General features: G+C 43.4%; 2 protein-coding genes across 2 annotated transcripts in view; one reads left to right on the top strand and one right to left on the bottom strand.

The window, feature by feature from the left end:
* Nucleotides 1-26,809, bottom strand: part of NDUFV1 (NADH:ubiquinone oxidoreductase core subunit V1) — a 587,185-nt gene that overhangs the window by 200,310 nt on the left and 360,066 nt on the right. The window lies entirely within an intron of this gene.
* RGR (retinal G protein coupled receptor) lies at nt 1,364-25,776 on the top strand. The gene is made up of 7 exons (XM_053450588.1): nt 1,364-1,507; nt 9,288-9,444; nt 11,473-11,594; nt 11,805-11,958; nt 24,309-24,426; nt 25,244-25,357; nt 25,584-25,776. The coding sequence occupies exons 1-7, from the start codon at nt 1,429-1,431 to the stop codon at nt 25,725-25,727; spliced, it is 888 nt and encodes a 295-aa protein (XP_053306563.1). The 5' UTR covers nt 1,364-1,428; the 3' UTR covers nt 25,728-25,776.

Here is a 26,809-nt window from a genome sequence, read left to right on the forward strand (position 1 = left end):
AAGTTCCTTTGGAGCTATAAGTTCATGCCAGACTCTGGATCTGTCTCTTGGATTAACCCTTTTGCCAGCCTGTTACCTTTTTGACTTGGACTGCCTATTGGATTTACCCTTTTTGCTCGCTACCTGTCCCAGACCCTTTTGGATTCTTACCTGGACTATTCTAACTTTGTACTCCCCAGCAGACTGTATACTTGATATGCAGTGGCGGAACCACCGGGGTCGCAGGGGTTGCGACTGCGACCGGGCCCTGGAGTTCTGCCAGTCAGATTCTTGCACCAGGGCCCTGAGGCTTCTAGTTACGCCCCTGTTGATATGCCTCCTACTCTGCTACTTATGGTGAGATGTATCTGCTTTGCTTAATATACCTATATTCAAACATTCAGCTTTTGCCTAACACTGTGTGCGTTCTTACACTCCTGCGCCATGGACTCCAACATCCAGTAAGGGCTGAGATATGATGAGCCTGACAGTCCCTCTATTTTTGTATAATCTTTAATTGCCAGCATTCATCCCTTCCTTACAAAAGATTCCACTAAGGCTCTTGTGCATGCCCTTATTATCTCCTGCATTGACTAATGTAACCATTTCTTAGCTGGTCTCCCTCATACCCATCTGGCCCCTCTACAATCCACCATGAATGCTGCTGCCAGACTTATCTTCATCACCCATCTCTTCCTTCTGTCAGTCTCTTCACTAGCTGCCTGTTATATTTTGTTACATGTTATGTCCTGGTTACCCATTGTACATTGCCGTGGAATATGATGGTGCGGTATAAAACAATTAATAATGTTTATTAAAATAGCCATTACCACAGTGCCTAAAACAGAGCATGTTTCATGCCTCTTCCTAACCACTTGCTAAAGCCAAAGTAAAGAACTAATAATAAGGCATAATACTGTAAAAACCTAGTCTAGGCAAATTTAATAAGGAATCTTCAGAGGGAAAGTTTATTTTTATTTTTTATCCCATAACACATTATTCTGTCTATTAAAAGAAAATGTTCAAAATGTGATGACATATTGTGCAGCCTTCTGCTAATTAGAAAGTAAATGTATTCATCCCTATACCAACATATTGTTTTATACCTCATTTTCTGCTGGTTGCATTAAAAGAAGACGAAAAAGTTTTCTTTTCATAATCACATCTTCACAAAAACCTTGTTGTCTGCACAATGAATGCTTTCTTTATACAATGGTATGCAAATACTGTTTCAAAGCAGAGAGGGATCATGCTTTTGTTCACATCATTAGAGAATTCTTTAGGGGATTGTGATGTTTCAAATATAACTACTGAAAAGAAAGAGATTTTACATAATAACATGCATGGAGTGACACGTGAAAATCACCCTTTAAAAGGAAGTGTTTTCCAGTGATTGAAATAGGGGAATCAAGAGACATTTCGGGAGGACGAGGACACCTAACTGCAAACATGGTTGCCTCTTACCCTGTACCAGAAGGATTCACAGAAATTGAGGTATTTGGCATAGGTACAACACTGCTGATTGAAGGTAAGTTCATATATTTCCTCAAACACAATCCAGATTATTATAAGAGAGGCATATCTTTAAGCACATCCGCAAAGTTGTAGTTGCACAGACAAGCAAAGTGACAGTAAATTATACCTAGTTATAACTGGTGTTTATTGGAATATTTGCTACTTTACACTATTGTTTTAATCTCTCAAATATTGAATTCCAAGATAACCATGTAAAACAGAAGCAAGATTGTTATATAATGTTTTTGTTTTTTTCTCAGTAATAACTTAATGTTGCAAATAGGGGTATGTATAAAAATATTAGAAGTGCAAGTTAAGCAAAATCCCTAATATTGCTTGTGGCATAATGATACATCGAAATAGAATTACCAGATTTTATACATAAGTGTAATATCGCCACTTTACAGGTAGTGTTAATTTATTTTCTTTGCAGCAAAAACCTAAAGGTGCACACTTTATAGTGGTTGCGCACCTCCTGGGTCACAGAACTAAATTTTGAAATGGCATATTCTGGAAGAAATTGCTGCAAAACCTATACATTCACATAATTGCATGTATTAGCTCATGTGACACATTTATGTATACTATTACGGTAATTTATCACTGATCATTATAGTGAAAATATGTATTTCTTAACTGTTAATAGTTTTGCACAGTAGCATAGGGAAACTAGCATTCAAAACAAGTAAGCCATTTAAAAATACCCAGGGTGAAGAGAGCCTTGATGTGCTTCAGCTTTATGTTAAATGTAGTAAACGTTGTATATGTGATTGTAATATAAGGGCTTTTAAGGTGATATAAGACACAAGAGGTCATAATTATAAGAAGAAGTCATAAAGCAAACATCTACACTCTAATCACTTCATGATCCAAACCTTGTTTGTCATGGGTTAACCACGAGATTGCTGCAAGGAACACGGGACAAGGCCTTGTCTCCCATCTGACAGCAGATGTTCAGTGACGGATAAGCATTTGAATGTGCAAAGAAAAGCTTGGTGGTCCCCTCCTGCTGTGTCAGCACTGTAGTCATGTGCATGGCAATCAAAATCGATATAAACACATTTTTTTCTGTGCAATTTAGTCTCTGCCTCTCTTTCTCTCCTCTATACCCAGGGCCGGACTGGGAATGAAAAACAGCACTGGAAACACCCGCCCCATATATTTTATCTTGTGGTCCAGAACATGTACCCGCACGCAGCCCTCATACATACCTGAGTCACACTATTTGCCATCCAAATAACTATAAATTATTAATTTTTCTTTCTATTAAAATACCAGAATCCAAAAGTGTTAAAAGGCCCAAATTACCGTATTTGCAGCGTCTTATATTCGAGGTCATCTTCTAATCAGACCTCAAATAGAGGTCTGACTACAAAACTAAGATCCAGATTCCCTGCAGCTCTATTCATAGAAGGATATCATTCATAGAAGCCCTGGCGGAAGTGCCGGCAGTAGCAGCGGAGGTTGTCTGAGCGCATAGCGCAGACCTCCACCGGCTGCCACCACTACACACCAAGGAATCTGAAGCACTGGTTAGTCGGGGAGGGTAAAAGTGGCATATAAGGGGGTATAAGGCATCACTGGGGGCAGGTTGGCAAAAAAATGCATTTTTCTTTTTTTTAGTTTTTATAAAATATGAAAAAAATGTTTACATGTGAATTAAAATTACTAGTAAACTTTAGATGAAAAGTTCCAGTTCTGCCAGTGTGTATGTAAAAGGTTCTCTGTTAAGGGGGAAGGACAGGGAATTGTCCCCTGTAGAGCAGAATGAAGTCAGGCCTTACAATTAAATTGGGTTTCACAGACTCTGTAGATCACAACCACAATACAAGTTTCTGCGACTATATCTTTGGGATAAGATCTGCTTATTCAAATAGAGTAAATAACACAAAACCTTTACTTTTCCCCTCACTGATTTCTGGTCCTAGAAAGTTATGTTTACTGAAGTGACTACAAATTCAGAAGGGAGTTTTATCTCTGATTAAGTAAACATTAAATAGTTCAATTTATTAAGTGCCAGGAAACAGATAACCAAATACACACCAGGACAGGCACTGCCACACTGATACCCAAACACACACACACACACACACACACACACACACACACAAGAGGACAGGCTCTGCCACACAGACACCCAAATACACACACACAAGAGGACAGGCTCTGCCACACAGACACCCAAACACACACACACACCAGGACAGGCTCTGCCACACCGACACCCAAACACACACCAGGGCAGGCTCTGCCACACCGACACCCAAACACACATACCAGGATGGGCTCTGCCACACCGACACCTTGTGTAGTGATGCCCCCACCTCTTTTGTAGTGGTTAATGTGATGCCCCCAGCCAGCCCCCCCTTTGGTTATCATTAATGTGATATCCAACCACCCTCTTCTCTATTGATGCCATGCCATGTATATTACTCTCAGCCACCCACCCCTGTTTATATTGATTTTGTGTTAACAAAACCCAGCCACTTTCCTCTAACCCCTAGATATTTTTCTTTTAAATGCTTACATTTTTGTTTCTCTTTTTTCCTGCTCTCCTCCGACGTGACGATCCTCTCCTTGTCACAAGGAATGGTTCTGTGAGCCCGCCCCCTTGAGCGTCACGTCTTGAAAGGGGTGGGACGAAGAGCCTCAATGAGGCACTGCCAGTGGGACACAAGGTGGGTGCACGCCGGTCACTTAAATTTTTTAAGGCGGCCGGCGGAGGCGGTCTTACGACCGCTTTAAACCTCGCAGCTGCACCACGGCCGCTTTGAATGTTGGTCTGCCGGCCTACCGGGAAATTTCCCGGTTTCCCGGTGAGCCAGTCCGGCAATGTCTATACCATCACATAAACCTATACACATGCTTCCCAAACAACTCAGAGTGTCAGTACACATGCTACACAATGCTATACACATGCATACCAGAAAAAGTCACACTACCATACAAAGCAATACACAGTGATCCTACCCTATACACATGCAAACTACACAATGCATTCACATTCCCATATACACCTGTAAATTACACAATGCACAGTGATCCTACCCTATTAAGGGCAGATTGAGAGCCTGACATTGGGAGGGGCACACACTAACACACAACCAGACACACACACATCAAGACACTCGTACCAACATAACTAGACACTTGGCACTAGCACACATGCACACACACTAACATACACACCCAGACACCCACACAAACATACCCAGATATTTAAACTAATACAACAAGACACACACATAATAACATACTCAAAAAGACACACAAAAAATACCCTCCCTGCACACACAAACATACTCAGGCATACCCAGGCAGACATACCCACACATACTAAAATCCCCAAGCAGACACATTAAAATACTCAGCACACACTAACATACCCAGGCACACGCATACATGGGCAGACACACATACATATTAATCAAGGAGGGACTGCAGTGCAAAAGGAATAAAGGTAAAATAGAGGCTGGTGCTTTAACCTAAAAGATCAAAGACTGCATGGACAACAAAGGTGCATGTACAAATATGTATATTTGTAAAATTGGAAGCAATTGCATCAAAGTACATACCATATACATAGCATATAGAAAATAGCATACCAAATGCAGTAGAAATAGTACAAGGACAGGACAGACACCCAATGTGAGATCTCCCAACTTTCAGCTGTATAAGCCTGTCACGGAGCTGGCTAGTCCGACCGACTGCCTCCGCTGTCTTGTGCTCCCTTAGCCTGGGACAACACACTTTCCCCGGTTCCCCAGTCACTCGCCGAGACTCAGTGTAGGGTAAAACCAAACGAAGACTGACTTATTTCTCACACACAGAGCTGGATATATCCAGCAAAACACATATTAACATAAAACAAGATATTGGGACACAAACCGCCCCCTTAATCTGCCTCCCAGAGACAACAGGGGCAGTAACGGGATTAACAATACAATAGGGGGGGGAGACTGATTTATACATTAGACTAAAACAATGGTGGTCACTCCCTGGTGGCAGACCCTGGCTGTCTGCTGGAGATAATCCCCTCAACTAGTGATGAGATGATACTGCTGGGGGTAGCCACAGAAGTCTTTAGAAACCCAGGGCCTATAGTCAATAGGGAGGAGGCTGGCAGTCAGGCCTCTCCAGTGGTTCCAGTGATGGAGGCTTCCGTCACAATTCTTCCCCCTTCGAATTGGACTGACATAGGATGAGACCCCAAACGGGTTGACTCCATAGTCAGTCAGTTTATTTGGCCCATTAATGCCCTCCCAAAATTGGTGCTCCTGCTGCTGCTGGGGAGATGGGCCGGCTGCGCCATCTCCCGTGTACCGCTGGGGAGGGATAACTCCTGCTGCCGTTGAGGAGGGAGTTCAGGTTGATCCGGTAGCGGAATTAGGTTCTGCCGCTGGGGAGATGGACCGGCTATTCCACCTCCCTGCTTCAGCTGGGGATGCGGGTCGGCTGCTGTATCTCCCTGAATTCCTGCAGCTTTGGTAGGTGCTGGGCAGAGGCCAGCGATGCTTTGCCCTATTGCCAGCACTTCAGCTGGGGTTAGGGAATCTTCTGGGTCGGCCTGCCGCTGGGGAGGGAGGACCGGTTCCTCCGCTCCCGGACCTGTGATCTGCCGCTGGGGAGAAGGGCCGGCTGCCGCATCTCCCTGGATCCCTGTAGCCATTGCAGGTGGGGGGCAGAAGCTAGCAGCGCTCTGCCCTGTTGCCAGCTCTTCAGCTGGGGCTAAGGGATCTGGGCAGATTGCCCAGCATTCTGAGGACCCAGGTGTGGAGACCGCAGTGTTATCCACCCCTCTTGGGTTAACATCCTCAGACAATAAATCAAATAAATCCCCAGTCTCTGGATCTGGTTGTGGAGCACAGTCGCACAGCTCCAGTATCGGATCTGGATTAGCTGCCCAGTATCCCTCTGACTCAGGGGTGGAGACCGCAGTCCCATCCACCCCGCCTGGGTCAACAACCTCAGCTGACCACTCAATCACATCCACAAAATCCACACAATCCCTGGACCCTGGGGCATTCTGTTGAACGCGTTCGAACAGTTTTTTATATGCCTTCTCCAGTTCCCACTCCTGTGTAATTAAAAAGTCTAAATCACCTTTAAGTCCTAGTGCATCTGGGAGGTCCCACTCCCTGAAATCCCGGATGTCCTCAATCCGCCACTCTGCTGTACTGCCGAAGTCTGGATCCTCCTGAAGACTATCCCATAATAATCCCAGGCCACCGAAGTCATAGCCCTCTGGAGAACATTCTTTCGCAGTTCCCCAATATGCTTGTTCTGTATACCACTGCAGAGCTCTATAGTGATCTTCCAGCTCCACCTCCTGTTGGACCAGCTTGTCCAATTCGGATACCCATTGCTCCTGGGGTTGCTGTCCCAGGAATGACATCCGTAGTTCCCGCTGGTCTCTAATCTTTTGTTCGGAGCTTGGAAGACGCTGACCCCGGCATATAACAGCCCTCTGCCAAACTGACCGTCGAACCACTTGCCTCAGGTTCTGGTATTGTTCTGTAGGCAGAGTAGTGGTGTAGCATGAGAGGATGACCCGCAGCAGCCCCTGGAATTCTGATACCACATCCATGTCCTCGTCAAGGCGACCGAAGTCTGCCGTCCTGTCGGTTAATCCCGGTAGAAAGGAAGTGTCCCTCAGACTAAGAAGAAATCCCACCGCTGCCACCAATGTCACGGAGCTGGCTAGTCCGACCGACTGCCTCCGCTGTGCTCCCTTAGCCTGGGACAACACACTTTCCCCGGTTCCCCAGTCACTCGCCGAGACTCAGTGTAGGGTAAAACCAAACGAAGACTGACTTATTTCTCACACACAGAGCTGGATATATCCAGCAAAACACATATTAACATAAAACAAGATATTGGGACACAAACCGCCCCCTTAATCTGCCTCCCAGAGACAACAGGGGCAGTAACGGGATTAACAATACAATAGGGGGGGAGACTGATTTATACATTAGACTAAAACAATGGTGGTCACTCCCTGGTGGCAGACCCTGGCTGTCTGCTGGAGATAATCCCCTCAACTAGTGATGAGATGATACTGCTGGGGGTAGCCACAGAAGTCTTTAGAAACCCAGGGCCCATAGTCAATAGGGAGGAGGCTGGCAGTCAGGCCTCTCCAGTGGTTCCAGTGATGGAGGCTTCCGTCACAAAGCCTTTATCAAGGCACGCAAACACACCCAGACAGGCACACTGACCCACTCAGGCAGAAATACATGCATAAACAGACACACACTAACATACAAACCTAGACACACACTAACATGCATACCCAGGCAAACACTAATGTGCCAAGACAGACACTAACATACATATCCCGGCAGACACTAACATATCCAGGCAGACATGAACTAACATACCAAGGCAGGCGCACACTAACATACTCGGACACGCCTACATTCTCAGGGACACATATACACCCAGACACACATGCATTCACTAACATGCATACCCAGACAGACACTAACATACATACCTAGACACTAACATATAGACACACACGCACTAACATGTATACCTATATACACTAAAAAATCCAGGTAGACACGCACTTACACACTCAAAGACACATACATACCCAAGCAGACACACTAACATACCCAGAGACATATAGACAATAAGATATATAACACAGTGGCTCAATCCTATGCACATGCATACTAACCTTTACGTAGTCACACTACCCTATACACATGCATCACAAATAATTAATTTACATGATGCATGCTGCACAGTGCAGTCACACAGCGCTATACACATGCATACTAAACAATACACAGTGACCCTACTATATGCAGTCACATTACCCTGTGCACATAGATCTAAAACAATATGCAAGTTGCACTTGTACAGTTTTAATTATATACCTTTCAATTTAGCCATTTCAGTTTTGTAATAGAATAAAATGAAGTTTCAGTTTATGGAGAGGGTGGTGGATAAGTTGAAGAGCCTCACTTCAGAAATGGTAAAGGATAATACAGTGAGGGAATTTAAACACTCATGTGAATTGGATATACCTGTAATCTTCACCATGTATTACAGAATGCTTTGGGCTAGCCTGGTGCTTTTCACAATGCATCTGGAAGTTGACATTTTTAATTCATCTGTAAAGACATGTTGTAGAGAATATACCACTTGTATTGCCCTCCATTTGAGATTGAAGTCTCAAAATTATTTCCTGTATATTTCAAATAAATTTCAATAATTTATACAAACATTCAAGACATCAGCGGATGAAAAAATATGAAGCCATCTCTTTTTTGTGCATATTATATTAAGTTTATTCCCTTTTATTGATAACTGGTGCAAAAGAGTACCTTGTTGACAATCACCACTTATTGTATAGTCTGGTCTGTTTTTGCCACTGCTTGTAAATTAAGAATCTGAGCTATGGCATTTAATCAGATCATCCAGTCACGCTGTAGGGCTGAACCAAGATTAGAAAGGTTAAGGTTATGGTTAAGATTTTGATTCAACAAAGTGGCCTTGTTTTTCAGTTCAACATTTTGTATTAGTAGTAAAAGTACATTAAACCCACCCATTGTGAGAGCATTTATTATAGGATTGGATAAATCCCGACATTTACGTTACTTTAAGGCTTTAAGGAACAATCCCAGAATTTCCAGTTTGTATACTGAAAGCTAATGATGCGGCTTCTGTATGGTACTAGGTGTGCTTTGGGATGAAGTAGCTTTCTTTCCATGTGTTTTATTTAAAGTATGGGACTAAACAATATTATTTCCTACCTGATATCTGCATTTTTCTATGCTTTACAGCTCTTCTCGGGTTCCTCTTAAATGGATTGACAATCCTTTCATTCTACAAAATCCGTGATCTCAGAACACCTAACAACTTGCTAATAATCAGCCTTGCTGTGGCAGACACTGGACTGTGTATTAATGCACTGGTTGCTGCATTTTGCAGTTTTCTGAGGTAAAAAAAAAAACTGCAAATGATAAAAACCACAAGTTTCATCAAGACAAATGTATTTGCAAACCTGAGGGAAGCATAATAGAAAAAATCATAAAGCAGAAAACTACCATAGTTTTATATTTCTCTTATCAACATGTAATTGATCATTTGCAATGCCTATCACTGAGCTACTACACAGTTCTTTAACCATTAATATTTATTACATGAGGAAGAACCAGTAAGAGTGTATTTGGTCAAGGTCAAAGAGCCCCCCAACTTCACCAAACAACATAAGCAACATGTGCCTCCTTACCAACATTTGACAGCCACCTTTGCCCCAAGCATCTTATCAGTGCCATCCTATCCCCCAAACAGCTTATCTGTGCCAACTTTGACCAAAAAGCTGGTATGTGCCATCTTTGCCCCCTGCCCCAATCCAACATAGACTCATACATATGTAAACACAAATTACAGAAATGTACTCATACTCACTAACACACACACTCTATCTCACCCTATTTACACATCCATGGTCACACACACAGACAATTACACATGCTCATAAGCAATATGTGCCACCAATGCTCTAAACAACGTGTGACAGCCACCTTTGCCCCAAACAGCTTGAGTGCCTTGGCCCCAAGCATCTTATCAGTGCCATCCTATCCCCCAAACAGCTTGTCTGTGCCACTTTTGGACTGAGCTTGTTAGTGCACGCAAACAGCTTATTTGTGTCAGAACCAAGTATACCCTGTAAAGCCTTTATCGGGGGAAGCAGACACTGTTTGTGCAGTGCGGGGAGTGCAGGGCACCTGGGTCTCAATAGGATCAGTCACAGCTACACTTGCTCTGATCTTTATGTTCTCTCTCTCTGATATGTACATGGACTAGGGTGACCACATCAGCCATGTTTTCCAGGACGCATATACCGTATTTGCTTGAGCAAACGCTCTGAAAAATAACCATCGTCTTATATTCAAGGTCGTCTTCTGACTATAAGACTAAGATAAAGATCCCCTGCGGCGCTGCAGGGCTTCTATGATGGAGCGCCAGGGCCACATGACCTTCCGGTGCTCATTCATAGAAGCCATGGCGGAAGTGCCGTCAGCAGCAGTGGAGGTTGTCTGTGCGCATCACGCACACCCACTATACAACAAGGAATCTGAAGCACAGGGAGAAGTCTAAGGAAGCACTGGTAAGTCGGGGGAGGGTAAGAGTGGCATATGGGGGTATAAGGGAAGAGTGACATATAGGGGGTTAAAAAGAATATCTGGGAGGCAGAGTGGTATATAGGGGTATATATGGCATATCTGGGGGCAGAGTGGCATATAGGGAGGTTAAAATGCATATCTGGGAGGCAGAGTGGCATATAGGGGGTTAAAAGGAATATCAGAGAGGCAGAGTGGTATATAGGGGGTTAAAAGGAATATCTGGGAGGCAGAGTGGTATATAGGGGGTTAAAAGGAATATCTGGGAGGCAGAGTGGTATATAGGGGTATATAAGGCATATCTGGGAGGAAGAGTGGCATATAGGGAGGTTAAAACGCATATCTGGGAGGCAGAGTGGCATATAGGGGGCATAAGGCATAACAAAAATGCATTTTTCTCAGTCATAGTTTTTATTAAATATGAAAAAATAGTTTACATGTGAATTAATACTTACTAGTAAAACTTTTTTCTGATATAGTAGTCTTCTATTCAGGCTTTTTCTTTTTTTCCAAAATTTTTTTTTTGGGGGGGTCACCTTATAATCGAGCAGTAATTTTAAGATACAGCATACATAGCATGTACTGCAGGGCAGTATTTTAAATGCACTGGTCAGCAATATGTAAAAATTATGTGTCCTAGGAAATATGGTAGATGTGGTCACCCTAACATGGATGCCTCACTAATGTGATATCACATTCAAGGTAAACATGGACATAGATAGATGCTATTTAGTAATGTGTTATTTTAATAGATTAACTTTCATATTTTTGGATAGCATGGATTGCCAGGATTTATTTAAATAGATATATGTACCTACGTTTGTTGCTTTTTGCTTTATAGATACTGGCCCTATGGTTCAGAAGGATGCCAAATTCATGGTTTCCAAGGTTTTGTAGCTGCTCTATCCAGTATCAGCTCTTGTGCTGCAATAGCCTGGGATCGTTACCACCAACATTGTACCCGTAAGTGCAATTTTGTGATGAACTGAAACATTGCAGATATATTTAATGTTCACTGGGAGTTCATAAAGAACTCTTACTATTCATAAGGAACTCTTACCTCATTTCACTATTCCTTATAAAAGAGTGACTCCCTATAATGTTCATATCTCACACACATTCCTTGGTTAGTGAATGCACCCATGTGAGTAATAATGAAATATTTTGTTTCAGGTAGCAAGTTACACTGGAGCACAGCTATATCAGTGGTAATGTTTCTCTGGGGGTTCTCTGCCTTCTGGTCCATCATGCCTCTCTTTGGCTGGGGTGAATATGACTATGAACCTTTGAGGACATGCTGCACATTGGACTACTCTAAAGCAGATAAGTAAGCAAAAGTTACAACCACTTTATGCAGATGACCTAAAATGAAGATTTATTATGATTATTTTGGATAATTTTAATGTATGCTTACCAGCATTTCAGTATTTCTACTAAACCCAAATGTGTTTCTCATATAGATGCTAACCTGTTTTGCTAAATAATGTTTGAGTTGTAGCATAATATTTAAATAACAAGTATTAAAATGCAAAATATATCATCCTCTATTTTAAGCAACACGTATCAGACATGGACTGACCATCCTGCACACAGGGTTAAAACTAGACTTGTGCATTTGGATTCGGACGCACATGAAAACGAACACAAGGGGTGCTTTTTCTTGTTTAACCCGAATACTGAAGAAACGAACATGGGGGTGGCAAAACGTACACGAAGACAAGCAACACGAAGAATCTTTGTGCTCGTCTTCGTTAATATCTCCAAATAATCTCCCTGGTCCCTTCCCCCTCTAGCCTACCTTATCTACGCAGCATCGCAGGGGTTAACGGGAGCAGAAGTCCGTAGGATCATGCAAGGAGTTTAAGGTCCATGCGACCGACTCTATTGGTCGTTGGCAGTGGCCTCTTCTGGCATCAACCAGTTGGTTGATGGTAGAGGAGGCCCCTGCCGGCGACTAATAGTTGCTCTTATGAACCTTTCACTCCTGTTACCTCCCCAGGCAAAGTTTCGGCGTCAGGAGTTAAAGGTCGGTGCAAGCGACTCTATTGGTTGTCGGCAGAGAGCTCCTCTGGCATCAACCAATGAAGGAAATCCCTGCCGGCGACCAGTAGAGTCGCTCGTATGGACCTTTTAACTCTTGGAGCAAGGAGTCAGAGTCATAACTTTTTGATCGGGGAGACCAATGGTGGCGCTTCGCCGTCAGGAGTTAAAGGTCTTTACGAGCGACTGTATTGGTCGCTGGCAGGGAGCTCCTTCATTGAGTGATGCCAGAGGAGCTCCTTGCCGGCGACCAATAGTGTTGTTCGCACAGACCTTTAACTCCTGGAACCTCCCAAGGCCAAGTTCCACCGTCAGGTGTTAAAGGTCTGTACGAGCGACGCTATTGGTCGCTCGTACGGGCCTTTTTACTCCTGTAGAGGGGAGACCAATGGTCTCCCCAGGCCTAGTTTCAGCATCAGGAGTTAAAGGTCTGAACGAGCGACTCTATTGGTCGCCGGCAGGGGGCTCCTTCATTGGTTGATGCCAGGGAGTCACTCCCACGGACTTTTAACTCTTGGAGCGGGGTGACCAGTGGTCTTTCCAGGCTGAGTTTAGGCACCAGGATGTGCCTAAGCAGCTGCACATCATTGGTTGATAAGAGGAGGCCCCTGCCAGCGACCATTAGAGTTTCTCTTACGGACCTTTAAAATCCTGGCGCCAAAGCTGCTGCATACCGCGAACACGGAAAATGTACACGAATATTCAACCGAACACAGGAACGGGCGAATATACTTGGAATATGAAGAAGATTTTTTTTTTCCCACAAAGACTTGCGCGAAGACGAACATGATGAGTTGGCCGGTGTCCAAGTCTAGTTAAAACCCAGCAAGCTGATAGAACCACACACTCCTGCACTTACACCAATCGACCATAATATTATGACCACTGACAGGTGAAAAGAATAACACTGATAATCTTGTTATCATTGCACCTGACAGCGGGTGGGATATATTAGGCAGCAAGTGAACATTTCATCCTTAAAATTGATGTGTTAGAAGCAGGAAAAATGGTCAAGTGTAAGAATCTGCGTGACTTTGACAAGGACCAAATTTTGATGGCTAGACGACTGGATCAGAACATCTCCAAATCTGCAGCTTTTGTGGGTTGTTCCCTATCAAAAGTGGTCCAAGGAAGGTAACATAGTGAACCTTCAACATTGCCATGGACGGCCGAGGCTCATTGATGCAGGTCGGGGGCGAAGGACGGCCCGTGTGGTCAAATCCAACACATGAGCTACAGTAGCTCAAATTGCTGAAAATGTTAATGCTGGTTCTAATAGAAAGGTGTCAAAACACACAATGCATTGCAGTTTGATGTGTGTGGGGCTGCATTACCATGCTGACCCCTGTCTACTGCAAAAAACACCTACAATGGGCATGTGAGCATAAGAACTGGACCACAGAGCAATGGAAGAAAGTGGCCTGGTCTGATGAATCACATTTTGTTTATGTCACATGGATGGCTGGGTGCTACTGGGTGCTACGTATGTACTTGGAGAACGCATGGCACAAGGATGCATCCACGGAGGCCCCGCCACGCAACGTACAGGATCTGCTGCTAATGTCTTGGTGCCAGATAGCACAGCACACCTTCAGATGTCTAGTGGAGTGAATGCCTCAACAGGTCAGGGCTGTTTTTGCAGCAAAAGGGGGACCTACGCAATATAAGGCAGGCGGTCATAATGTTATGGCTGATCGATGTATGTCATCAGGCAGCTACTGGCTTTAAAGTGCCAGGACTGTCCTGTCTTCACCCCTCTTCTTTTGGCATAACATAATAAAATGCTTATCTGCCAAATAGTATAGTGCACATGGACACTCAATGTCTCATCCAGAGCCATTACTAGTTCCTTTGGCATCTAGGGCATGTTTGAAGGTCCTGCAATGACATCACATCACCTTTTGGAAGCAGAACGGGATACAAATGCATTGTCAGTGCACACCTCTAGCTCACCCCTTATCTTGTGGCAGCTGGGGCACCTACCAATCTTGTATCATGGAAGATATGGCTTTGCCCTATTCACAATCCCACAATGTGTTATAACCCAGAATGCGCATGCATGCCAGTACCCCCGACTCACATTTGAATAACTAAAGTAAAGTTTATTCACTAAAAAGTGGATCTATGGTTAGATTAGTCATTTTATTTCAAAGCCTCAAGATTCAACACTGTAATATAATATCTTGTTCTTACCATTATGCACATAACAGGGTCATTGAAGTATGCTGTAAGTAGTCAAGATTAGTTTATTTGGTTTATGCACATACAGTTGTGTGAATTCTATGGTTTTACATACCAGGACACAATATCAATCATCTATTCCTTAGCAGGTCTGAAAATTGGGTAAATAAAGCCTCAGATTAACAACACATGTCATGATTTATTCAACAAAAATAAACCAAAAACAGAGAAGCCATGTGTGAAAAACTAAGTACATCTTATGATTCAATAGCCTATAGAAACACCTTGTAGCAGCAATAACCCAAAGTCATTGTTTTCTTTAGGACTTTGTTAGTCTCTTAATTGTTGTGGAGGAAGTTTGGCCCACTTTTCTTTACAACATTGCTTCTGTTCATTGAGGTTTGCCGTTGTTTGTAAAATATGTGTATATTGTTACAGTTGCTTTGTGTATGTAACTTAATGATTTTAAGCTGTGCGTGCATGTATGTTTAAGTGTATGGTGTTAGAGTGTGAGTGCCTACTTGTATCCTTACATGTTTATATGTGTAAGTGCGTGGTGTTAGAGTGGCTATGTCTATGTATGTATAAGTGTATGGTGTTGCAGGGGCTGTGTGTATATGTATGGGTATGTGTTTGATGTCAAGAATAGTATGTGTATATGTAGGCGTATGGTGTGTGTATACATGTGTAATTGTATGTGAATGTTGTAACAGTGCGTGTATGCATGTTGGGGAAAGAGTTAGTGGGTATGCACAGGGCCAACCCTAGGGGGCACTTTTTTGGTATCCCTCAGGTAGGTGTGGCTATATTGCTAACTTCTCCCCTAAACAAACATAACCCCTCTAACAAAACTCATTTTCTATGGCAACCACTCCACCTCCTTGGGCCCATGACTTCACTATGTAACATGTCACTCACTTCTCACATTGCCAGATTTGCCCCCAAACAGCTTGTCAGTGCCATTTTGGGCCCAAACAGTGGCATCCGGTGCTCTGACTTTTAAGCTGAGCGAGTGGGGAAAAGCCTTAGCTAGCTCCTTTTGCGGCAGGAAAGAATGGATAATTGTGCCCCCACTATACCTTTACAGACGTTTGAGGAAAGAAGATAAATAACAAGGAAATTCGTGTTATTAGAACTGCAGGACTTGCTCATCACCCAAGTTACATCCAGATGGCTTGCCCAGAACCTAGATGGAAATTGCCACCTTTCTTTCTCCTCCTCATTATCTCTCCCTTATATATTTCTCTTTATTTATTTCAATAATATCATTCAATTACTATCTCTCCCCCTTTCTTTTTCACTTACCTTGCTGAAGTCCTGCGGTGGGAGTGCGGGATTCTCTGTCGCCTGGATATGATGTCATATTCTGGCACTCGGCATTAAGGGCTGGTACCGCTATCAACACCTTGTGCTCCTGCCACTGCAGTCTGGGGCGGCCTGAGGCGGATGGTGGCAAGGAGTGGAAGAAAGGGGCACTGGGTGGTTGCTGAAAACTTTTTCATAAACGAGTCACTCTTTCCTCCTCTTCCTGCCCCCTGGGTTTGCCTATATATGATCATCATTATACCCTCAACATCATTCCAGTGCACAATCATTATTCCCCCAACCACCGTATTCATACCCCATCATCATAGTCCTCCTCATCATTTCTATGCCTTACCATTATTACTCATATTGCACCACAATCACCCCTCTCCATATTTATGGTCCCCAACATCACTTCTCGTCACCACCATACCCACCATTTAGGTGTGTATGTGACTGTGTTTGTCTGTATTTCCAACTGTGTGTAATGTCTGATAATAGAAGGGGTTACTTGTCTGAAACTGCTCATGTCTGGTGATGGATGGGGCTAAAAGAGACTGCTCATGTCTGGTAATGAAGGGTATTAATTGTCTGAGACTGCTTATGTTTGGTAATCGAGAGGTTAATTGTCTGAGACTGCTCATGTCTATTAATGGAAAAGGTTAATTGTCTGAGACTGTTCATGTTTGGTAAAGGAGGGGTTCAATTGTCTGAGACTGCTAATGTCTGATAAGGACCATAAATATATTATATTATTACACCTAAAATCAGCATGGTTCCCAAGGCTTCCTAATAATTTCTATAATATAAAATGAATTTTATGTGTGTGCATATGTGAATCAGTGTGATAGTGAGATATGTATAATATACGCTTGTGTTTGTTATCGGCACCATACTGTGTCCTTGAATGGCAGAAAAAAATGTAATCACCTAGCCCTTACTGGTAGAGGTGTTGCTAGTCCACCACGGCGCTTCCCCAAAATAATGCCGTGTCTGACCGGTTAATGTTTGCAGGATGTATTACATTTCTATGTGTGCTGTGTATTGTCCATACTCCGTTCCCTTTCCTGTCCTACCCCATCCATGTATCACCTGCCCTACCCACGGACTTCGGCTCTCGTAGCCCAGACACCCCCGCAGAGACTGGGGATCCCTGGTTGCTGGAGCCGCTAGAAGAACGGCAATCAGCTGGCGTGGCTATCACACACACGCTGGCTATCCCGCTGTCCGTCCCAGGGAAACTTTGAATTCCTGCTGCTCGGTGTCCCTTCGACCGATCACACCGCTTTTCGGACCAGATGTCTCCTGGACCCCGAGCTATCCACCCTGAGAATGAAGACCAAAGTTATACGGACATTGTGGGGCTCGGTGGCCTAAGCGTGGCGCCGAATTGTCTGGGCCGGGTGGGAAGATGTGTGCCTGATTTATGACCTTTTTATCACCTAACCTGTATATAAGCCCGTGTGTTCCATCAATAAAGTCTGTTACTTCCCTGGAACCCTAGTTTTGCCCGACTGCCAGCTTCCGGGACCATCGATCATCCGGTGTCCGAGGCTACGGCTGCAACCAAGTCGGACACAAAAAGTTAGAGTGCCCGGCCAATCAGACTCTTCGCCTGGGTGCATATGCCCATACCGGACCGATCCAAGTGGCGGGCCACTGCCTCGAGTTTCCACGACTTCCCCCTCCCCACGCTTGGCTCGAGGAGGACTTTGGGGTATTGCACGCTGACGCGGTCCAGGCAGCCACCCCGGACAACTGCCTCCATCATCAGCAGGCTGTGTGGGATAACAGACGCCCCGCTAAGGGGCTACGGGATAGCGGGGCTACCATCACATTGATACAACCCAGGATGGTCGCCCCTACCGAGCAGACCAGCCGCGCCATTGCCGTACGTTTGGATTGGGGAACCAGTGCCTGCAAAGTGGTAGTCGGGGTCATGAAGGACCTACCCGCCAAAGTCCTCCTGGGGAATGATTTGGAACACCTCACCACCACGTTCGAACCGGCTGCCAGTCCCGAGCATTGTGCGGCTCTAACCCGCCAGCAAGCACAGAGGGCGGACAACGCACTTGAGGACAAGACCCCAGTGAGTATGACTAACCCCGACATTTCCCCAGACTGTTCCCCGACTACCCCTATCCTGCCCTGGGCGTCCTCCACTGACTTTGCCCAGGAGACCTTACACGACCCGACTTTACAGGGGTACAGAGACCGAGCCGGGACAGATCCCGGCGGACAAGGGGGAGATAGAATTGAATGGGACCAGGGACTGTTATACCGGCTGACCGATGGTCAGGGAAAGACCAGTGTCCCCAAACACCAGCTGGTCGTGCCGCAAAAATATCGGCAAGAGATCATGCATTACATTCCCCTGGCAGGCCATTTGGGTAGGAACCAAACCCATCACCCGGTCCTTCTTCTGGGCAGGGCTAACAAAGGATATCAAGTGGTATTATAGTACCTGCGACACCTGCCAGCGAGTAGGAAAACAGACTTACCAAACGAAAGCCCCATTACACCCGCTACCCATCATAGATGAGCCAGTAGAATAGGAGTAGACCTGATGGGGCCCCTACCCCATCCCATCCCTTCCGGGAAGAAATATATACTAACGGTCGTAGACTACGCTACCCGATACCCCGAGGCCGCCCACTTATCCAATATAAATGCAGAGAGCGTAGCCGATGCCCTACTCTGGGTGTTCGCCAGGGTTGGTTTTCCCTGGGAGATAATTTCCGACCAGGGGACCCAATTTACCGTGGAGATTACCCAGCAGCTGTGGAGGTTGTGCGGGATTAAGCCCATGTATAGGGCCCCTTACCACCCTCAGAAGACTGGCGTACGTGAGAGGTTCAATGGAACGCTGAAGCAACTCGGTATTCTCCTTTTGAGTTGTTATATGGGAGACAGGTCCAGGTGCCCTTAGGCTTGATCAGGAACCACTGGGAGGGAAGAGCCACTACTGAGGGTACCCCGGTGGTACAATACATTTTAACTGAAGGACCTAACGGAAATGGTTCGGGAAAATCTTCACGCCGCGCAGAGTCGGCAAAAACGATCGTACGATCGCGCCACCAGAGACCGCACTATGCAAGTTGGACAAAAGGTCCTTTTCCTCAAGCCGGCTAAGGCTGATAGGCTACAAGCTGCCTGGCAGGGCCCCTATCAGGTTGTGAAACAGCTGTGTGTCACTACCTACCTAGTAGCCAAATGCTTTGACCAGAGGATTCAACGAGCCTTCCATATAAATATGCTTAAGGCTTACCAGGAACGGCCAGGGGAGGTAGCTGCTATCTGCGCCCCGGCAGCCGAGGATTCGGAGGATCTTCCGCTGCCGGAGTTTCAGGGGCCGAAGGGCATAGAGGCTATTTAGCTATTCAGTTCTCCACCGCCCCTGGGTACACTACTACACTACATGCGGCAGGCAGCTTACCGGGTACCCAAGGCCGCAAGGGAAGGTATGCGGTCCGAGATACGGGAGATGCTCGACCTAGGAGTGATCAAACCCTTTAACAGCCCCTGGGATTCCCCGGTAGTGCTAGTGTTGAAGCGGGGCGGCACGACCCACTTCTATGTAGACTACCGTTGACTAAACGACAGGACCACGACTGATGTGTACCCCATGCCCTGAGTAGCCGAACTATTAGATCGCATTGCTCGGGGGAATTTCCTCACCACCCTCGTCCTATGTAAGGGTTATTGGCAAATCGCGCTGGCCCCAGCAGCCGTTCCAAAGTCGCCCTTCATCACCCCCTTCAGCTTGTACCAGTTTAAGGTTATGCCGTTCGGGATGAAGAACGTGCCGGCGACTTTGTGACGGCGCTGGGTTAATAAGTCCCGTCCAGAATAACCGTTATGGACGGCACTTATTAACCCAGGGCCGTCACACACACACATAAACATATATATATATATATATATGTTGTGGCCAAGAGTTTTGAGAATGACACCAATATTAATTTTCACAAAGTCCTTTATATAGAATTTCCAAACTTTCCCATCACTTAAAGGGAACATACTATAAGGCAAGGGTGGCCAATGTGCGGCCCACGGGCCAAATGCAGCCTGCCGGACTAAGAGGTGCAGCCCACAGGGATGCTATTGCTGCTACCTACAATACACATGGGTATGGGGGGCTTTACCAGTACAAAAGGGGGGAGGGGACGTCAATACACAAGGGAGGGGGCTGGCTGTGGCATTACATAAAAATCAATACACAAGGGTGTGGGGGCATAAATGCACAAAGGGAGCTGGCTGGGGGCACAAATGCACATGGGGCAATACACAAGGGTGTGTGGGGAGTACATTAATACTAAAGGGGGGATGTGGCTGGTGCATCAATACACAAGGGGGCAAATACACAAACAACAAAGCAGTGTGGAAAGCATTTTTTATGCTTTGTGTAGCTTAACCCATCCTGATGCGGGTGTCTGTGTGGCAGAGTCTGTCCTGGTGTGTGTGTTTGGGTGTCAGTGTGCCAGAGCCTGTCCTGGTGTGTGTGTGTCTGGGTGTCAGTGTGGCAAAGCCTGTCTTGGTGTGTGTGTGTCGATGTGGCAAAGGCGGTCCTGGTGTTTGGGTGTAGGTGTGGCAGAGCATGTCCTGGTGTGTTTGGGTGTCTGTGTGGCAGAGCCTGTCCTGGTGTGTGTGTGTGTGTGTGTTTGGGTGTCGGTGTGGCAGAGCCTGTTCTGGTGTGTGTTTGGGTGTCGGTGTGGCAGAGCCTGTCCTGGTGTGTTTGGATGTCGGTGTACCAGAGCCTGTCCTGGTATGTATGTGTGTTTGGGTGTCAGTGTGGCAAAGTCTGTCTTGGTGTGTGTGTGTGTGAGGGTGTCGATGCGGCAAAGCCGGACCTAGTGTTTGGGTGTAGGTGTGGCAGAGCCTGTCCTGGTGTGTTTGGGTGTCTGTGTGGCAGAGCCTGTCCTGGTGTGTGTGTTTGGGTGTCAGTGTGGCAGAGCCTGTCCTGGTGTGTATGTGTTTAGTCATCTGTTTCCTGGCACTTTACGTACTGTAGGAATAAATTTACTTTAAAAACTATTTATTTTTTACATATTTAGTGATAAAATGCCCTCCTGATTTTTTAGTCACTTCAGAGGACAACACGTTCTAGGCCCAGAAATCAGTAAGAGGAAAAGTAAAGGTTTTGTGTTATTTAATCTGTTTCAATCTGCATTTTTTATCAAAAAGGATCGGTGGTACTAAATTGTGGCTTCAGGTGTCCAGTGGATGAGGTGTTTTTTTAGTGTACTGATGTACTATCAATCCCATCATATAAGATCTTGTATTATCTGCCGAGCACTGATGTCCATCTTTATCCAGTACACATGGATGCCGAGGAGTTAAGATTCTGTCTATTTTATTTATTTCCATAAAATGGCCACCAAAATCCTCAGCACCAGACCCATGATGCTCTTATTCCAGCCCTGATCAACTCAGTTTTAAATCCGGTTTAAATCTAGTTTGTACCCACAGTGTGCTCCAGCCTTGTGCAGTTTTTATTTGGCTATTTTAAATGGTTTGTGGACTGACTTTGTTTTACTGTTTAAGTAAATTAGTATTAATAGAATGACATATAAAAGTTGGTCAAAAAACTGTTTGTCACGCGCTTTTTTTCATTATCGCCAAATTAACCCTGTATTAATATGCATTATAACGCCATATAAGGCCATATTTTCTCTCAGTAAAAAATGAGTACGCCCATGCACACATACATTTCTGATGAAGTAGCCCACTGTAGAAAAAACTTGAACACCCCTGATATAAGGTGTACATTATTCTTTTCAAAGCCATAGAATTTTTACATTGGGTATGATGTGATTGCAACTCTAATTTTAAACAAATAAACCAAAAATACCCAAGTATATATTTCCGTAAAGCAGACAACCCAGACTATCCTTTCAGGGGCTTCATGCAGCTATGTGACCACACTTCTGTGTTGCTTAGATTTTTTTGCATAGGGTATGTGTTAGGCAGAGAAACCCGGCCAAAATTGTTTAGCTGCATTTACCCTACATCCAGCAGCATACCTAGCGGGTGACGGTCATCAGGGGGTTGCCACCACACCAGCACCCCTCCAGAGATGAACAGATCAGACAAAGATCTCCTACTAACCGGCTTAAAGACAATCAAGGGAGCAATGCTTGCAGCAACTGATGCTGTGCGTCGGGATTTGATGTCATATCCCGACGTGCAACACTGAAGCCACGCCCACCGCCTACCGCACTCACTGCCCCGGAAGGACAGGGCAGAGAAGATGAAGAAGAGCCAAGAGGAAGAACGAAGAGGAGGAGGGAAAGTGACAGTGACAAAGGAAAGGTAGGAAAGCATTTAGTGAGAGTGGATTAGTAAGTGTGTGAGACTGATAGGTGTTATGCTGTAGTTTGTGAATGGCATGGGTGTGTACGTGTAATGGGGGGTAGCATGGCATAGGGAGGCTGAAATCACGTCCAGGTTCTAGGATGTACTGGTTGCCTGGGCATGTTAGGATTGTGATTGTTGTTAGCAATTATATATATCTATATTCACACTTTTTAAGTAACACTCCAAAATGGAACAGAAAAATTCAATAACATTATTATATATATATATATATATATATATATATATACATAATTGCAAACAGCAATCACACTCCTATCATACCCAGGCATACCCAGATTTTAGCATGTACTGGAATAATAGGATTGTGATTGCTGTTAGCAATCATATATGATTAATATTGTTGATTTTTTTGTCTAATTTTGGTGTGTTACTTTTATTAAAAGTGTTTTTGTTTTTAAAGGTTGGAGGGTTATTTTTCTTTCTATAGGGCTATATCCATCCCTTACATAAAGTACCCTATAGGGTAGTATTTTTTATACTTATGGGTTTGAGGGTTGTGAACAAGGGCAGGAGGCTTATACCTTTTCAGATGTAGTGTTAGGGCAATGGGATGTAAGGTTTTTTTTATTTTTTTTATTTTTGTAAATCAATGCATGGTTAGAGGTCCTCTTAGGGGCTTCTTGAACATGTTATTAATAACAGTGATGTCACAATGACATCACTTAGCTCACTTTATTGTTTTTATTTATTGTATTTTACAAATTTTTATTGTTAGTGATTTTTCTTAACACTTTTTTTCTTTTTTGCTGATTTGTCTTTCAGCTTGTGAGAAGAGTGAGAAACATGAAACATTCCCCTGCACCCATCACACTGTGATCTCTATGCAAGTCCCCATAGACTTGAAGGTTTAGGGGCACTGGCTGTGGCCTCCTTGCTGGCAACAACTGCAATCAAATGTTTGCGATAACTGCCAATGAGTCTTTTACACAGCTGTGGAGGAATATTGTCCCACTTTTCTTGGCAGAACTGTTTTTCTTCAGGCATAAGTTTTTTGAGCATGAACTGCCATTTTAAGACCATGCCATGCAACTTGGAAAGGTTCACCACTCACCGCTCTTCCAGAGCCTTATAAATGGTTTTGTAATGCTTTTCAGACTGAAGTCAATAACTTTGTCTTTCATCTGTTCTACAAGTTCTTTAGATTGTGGCATCATGTACTGCTTTTTGAGGCCTTTTAGCTTACTTTACTTAGCACTTACGTTCTATTTAATTGATATTTTTCACATAGGGCTAGGTAGGATTGGCTAGCTTTTCCCCTTTTATATGAAATCATCAATGAAAAAATGCATTCTGTGTTTACTTGGGTTATCTTTGTCTAATATTAAGATTAGTTTGATTTTTAACATTCACGTGTGATATATATGCAAAAATAAAAGAAATCAGGAAGAGAGCAAGTACTTTTTTCACAGCACTCTACATCACTTCAACATACATGTTTACAGCGCTGTTATCCAGGGTGGTGGTTACATTTTAAAGTTACAGGTACGGGCATGCAAATGCCCATACATAGTATATATTAGTGAATATACAAGTTGTTTTGCGAGTGATAGCATGAAAGGTAAGGCCGCTAAATTTGATTCTGACTCCAAAGCTCTGACACGTACAAGATCCACTGTGGCAGTGTACAGGTATAATTTATTACATTTTTAGCCAGTCATAACTGTAAGTTCCCACTTTGGCACTATGAGTACTGTAAATGACGACTGAACATTTGAAGATAGATTTCATATCACATTTTTTGAATATAACACATTTTTTTCTTTATTTCAATAGAAATTTCATCTCGTTTCTTTTCCCCTTGGCCTTTTTCGAATATTTAATTCCTCTTTTCATCATGATGACAGCGTACCAGTCCATTCACCAGAAGATGAAGAAAAGTGGGCAAGTCAAGGTATTGTAACCATGATAGTGCCTTCATTCTAGTAGAAGCTCCAAAATATCCTCTGGGGATCGTATAATGTTCTATGTTGAGTAAATAGAATGACATTTAAAGCCATAAAAATTTTAAGCCTCTGAATGTCTCATGATATAATGTTTGGAACAATTATATAACCTGTTCTTTGATACATCTGTAATGCTATAAATATTCAATGGGAAATGACTTGGTTTAAATGACTTTAGTTTAACATCTCCAACTGGGTCTTCATGCAGCTGTTGATACTTTATTCTCAGTTAGATGATCAGGAAGTTATGGATAGTGGGGTGAAAGTTGGAGCTTTAGTGAAAATAAAAAGTTAAAATAAAAAATTAAATACATTTTATTGACAATGCATCTAAATTATGCCTAATGCTACAAAAGCCTTGATACTCCTATAGAACCATGAGATGGGTCCCTGTATTTTTTACCTATGAGTGCCTCAGGTTTAAATCTAGCTCTGAAGTTGAATCATTTGATTTTTGCTGTCTCCTGGTAAAAGCTCAGTGTGCTCATTGAGAAATACAAAAATAATGGATCCCTTTACATGTGAATTAAGACTCAATACTATAATTCTGTCCAATTAATTCCCTATAAACATGCAAATGATTTACGTGTTAAAGGGGGGGTCAAAATCAGCAATAGTGATGCCACAAGGCTATATATTTACATATAGTAAATACCTGCTTGACTAGTACTTTTAATTATAAGTAATTCAGTACTCAGTACTTCAGTTCTTACACAAATATTTTTTTCTTTTTGTCTCCCTTACATTTTTTTTTCTTTTGTTCAGTTTAACACAAGTTTACCAATAAAATCATTGGTTGTATGCTGGGGTCCATATTCTCTGCTGTGCTTTTATGCCATCATTCAAGATGCAACTCACTTGTCTCCAAAACTCCGCATGGTAAGAATGGGGGGAATAATGTTTCATAATTAAATATATTTCTGATTCAAAATGAACTATTGCTGTTTATATAATACATTCCTTGCCATATAAAAAAACAAGTAATGAGATGTAAGGGTATTGAACACCACATTATTTCAATATTGCATCAGGTGCAAATTTGTGTGTTTTTTTTTTATCTTGGTACATACTGGTATAAATGTATACTTTTTTTTTCTCTTTCCAGATACCAGCTGTTTTAGCTAAGATTTCTCCTGCCGTGAATGCCTATGTATATGGACTTGGAAATGAGAGTTTTCAAGGGGGGATCTGGCAGTTTCTTACTGGACAAAAAATTGAAAAAACAGATAGCGACAATAAAACAAAATAATGTAGAAAGTATTTAGACATTTAAAGAGTTAAATAAATAAAATTAAAAACCACAAAAATAACTGAAGTTCTAGTCTACTAGATATGTGATTACATTGACTGTTTTGATGTTTTTATTTTTCTGTCCTGGTTTAGAACCTGAATTCCATGGTACTGGACTTCACACACTAATGAACACAAAAGATTACAGATAGCTACCAAATTATGTTTAAGAGCATTTATATTCGCATGTCAAATGTATTCATTTGTTCCATAAATTATTTCATGTAATTTTATGTTGTCACTGATGTGCCATCCAGAAAGCAGTGAGGTGAGAGAGGATGAAAGGTCAGGAGAGGAAAGGTAAATTAGAGAAAAGGTAGTACTGGAATCCCCAAGACACTAGCTGCCCAAAAGAAGGTGTGGATTGACAAGTGAGTAGAGGTCTTAAAACTGAGCTCCAAGGCGCACTAACTGAGAGCACTAGGTGAGAGGAACAGGTGCCATAGAAAGAGATGTAAATGCATGGTTAAAGAGGAAGGATCTGAGGGTTTTCAGGAGATGGGGTTATCAACAGTAAGTGGTAAGTGGTAAGATTGTTACATACTTTGGTGAGGTGCGTCTGAATTGCAAATGGCCCAGCAGTGAGGAAGAGGTAGGTTACAATGCTCCAGTAGTTTGGGGCCAGGAGTTGAAAGGAAACAAGGCAGTAGTTGATGGCGATTTGAGTAGGTCAGTGGAAAGACAGAGGCTAAAATGATGGGTTAAGGTAAGGTGTAAAGAGGACAAGAGGATACTAAAAACCTTGTTAGTGTTGACAGGACTGAAGCACTTGAAGGTGGCTGCTTGTTAGATATAAGGATCAAAGTACTATGTAAGTAGCCTCATTGTTGAGGATGGAGCCATGATATAACATATCAGCATAGTATTAGTGATTTAGCATGAAAAAGACACTGGTTTTTGAGGATTCAAAATAAGCCAAAAAACAGTGGAAGTAAGTGCCTCAAAATACGAGAAAAAATAATTTTTGACTGAAAATGGCTGATTTTTCATTGGGCCAACAAGCTGTAACTATTCATGTCCCTATAACCTGTTATCCCTGAA

This window comes from Spea bombifrons, chromosome 11 (assembly GCF_027358695.1).
Source record: "Spea bombifrons isolate aSpeBom1 chromosome 11, aSpeBom1.2.pri, whole genome shotgun sequence".
In the NCBI taxonomy this organism is placed as follows: Eukaryota; Metazoa; Chordata; class Amphibia; order Anura; family Pelobatidae; genus Spea; species Spea bombifrons.

Coding starts and splice junctions, on each gene's coding strand:
- RGR (XM_053450588.1), top strand. CDS start 1,429: ATGGTTGCCTCTTACCCTGTACCAGAAGGATTCACAGAAATTGAGGTA. Junction 9,445..11,472: donor GCATTTTGCAGTTTTCTGAG/GTAAAAAAAAAA, acceptor TTTGCTTTATAG/ATACTGGCCCTATGGTTCAG. Junction 25,358..25,583: donor TGTCTCCAAAACTCCGCATG/GTAAGAATGGGG, acceptor TTCTCTTTCCAG/ATACCAGCTGTTTTAGCTAA.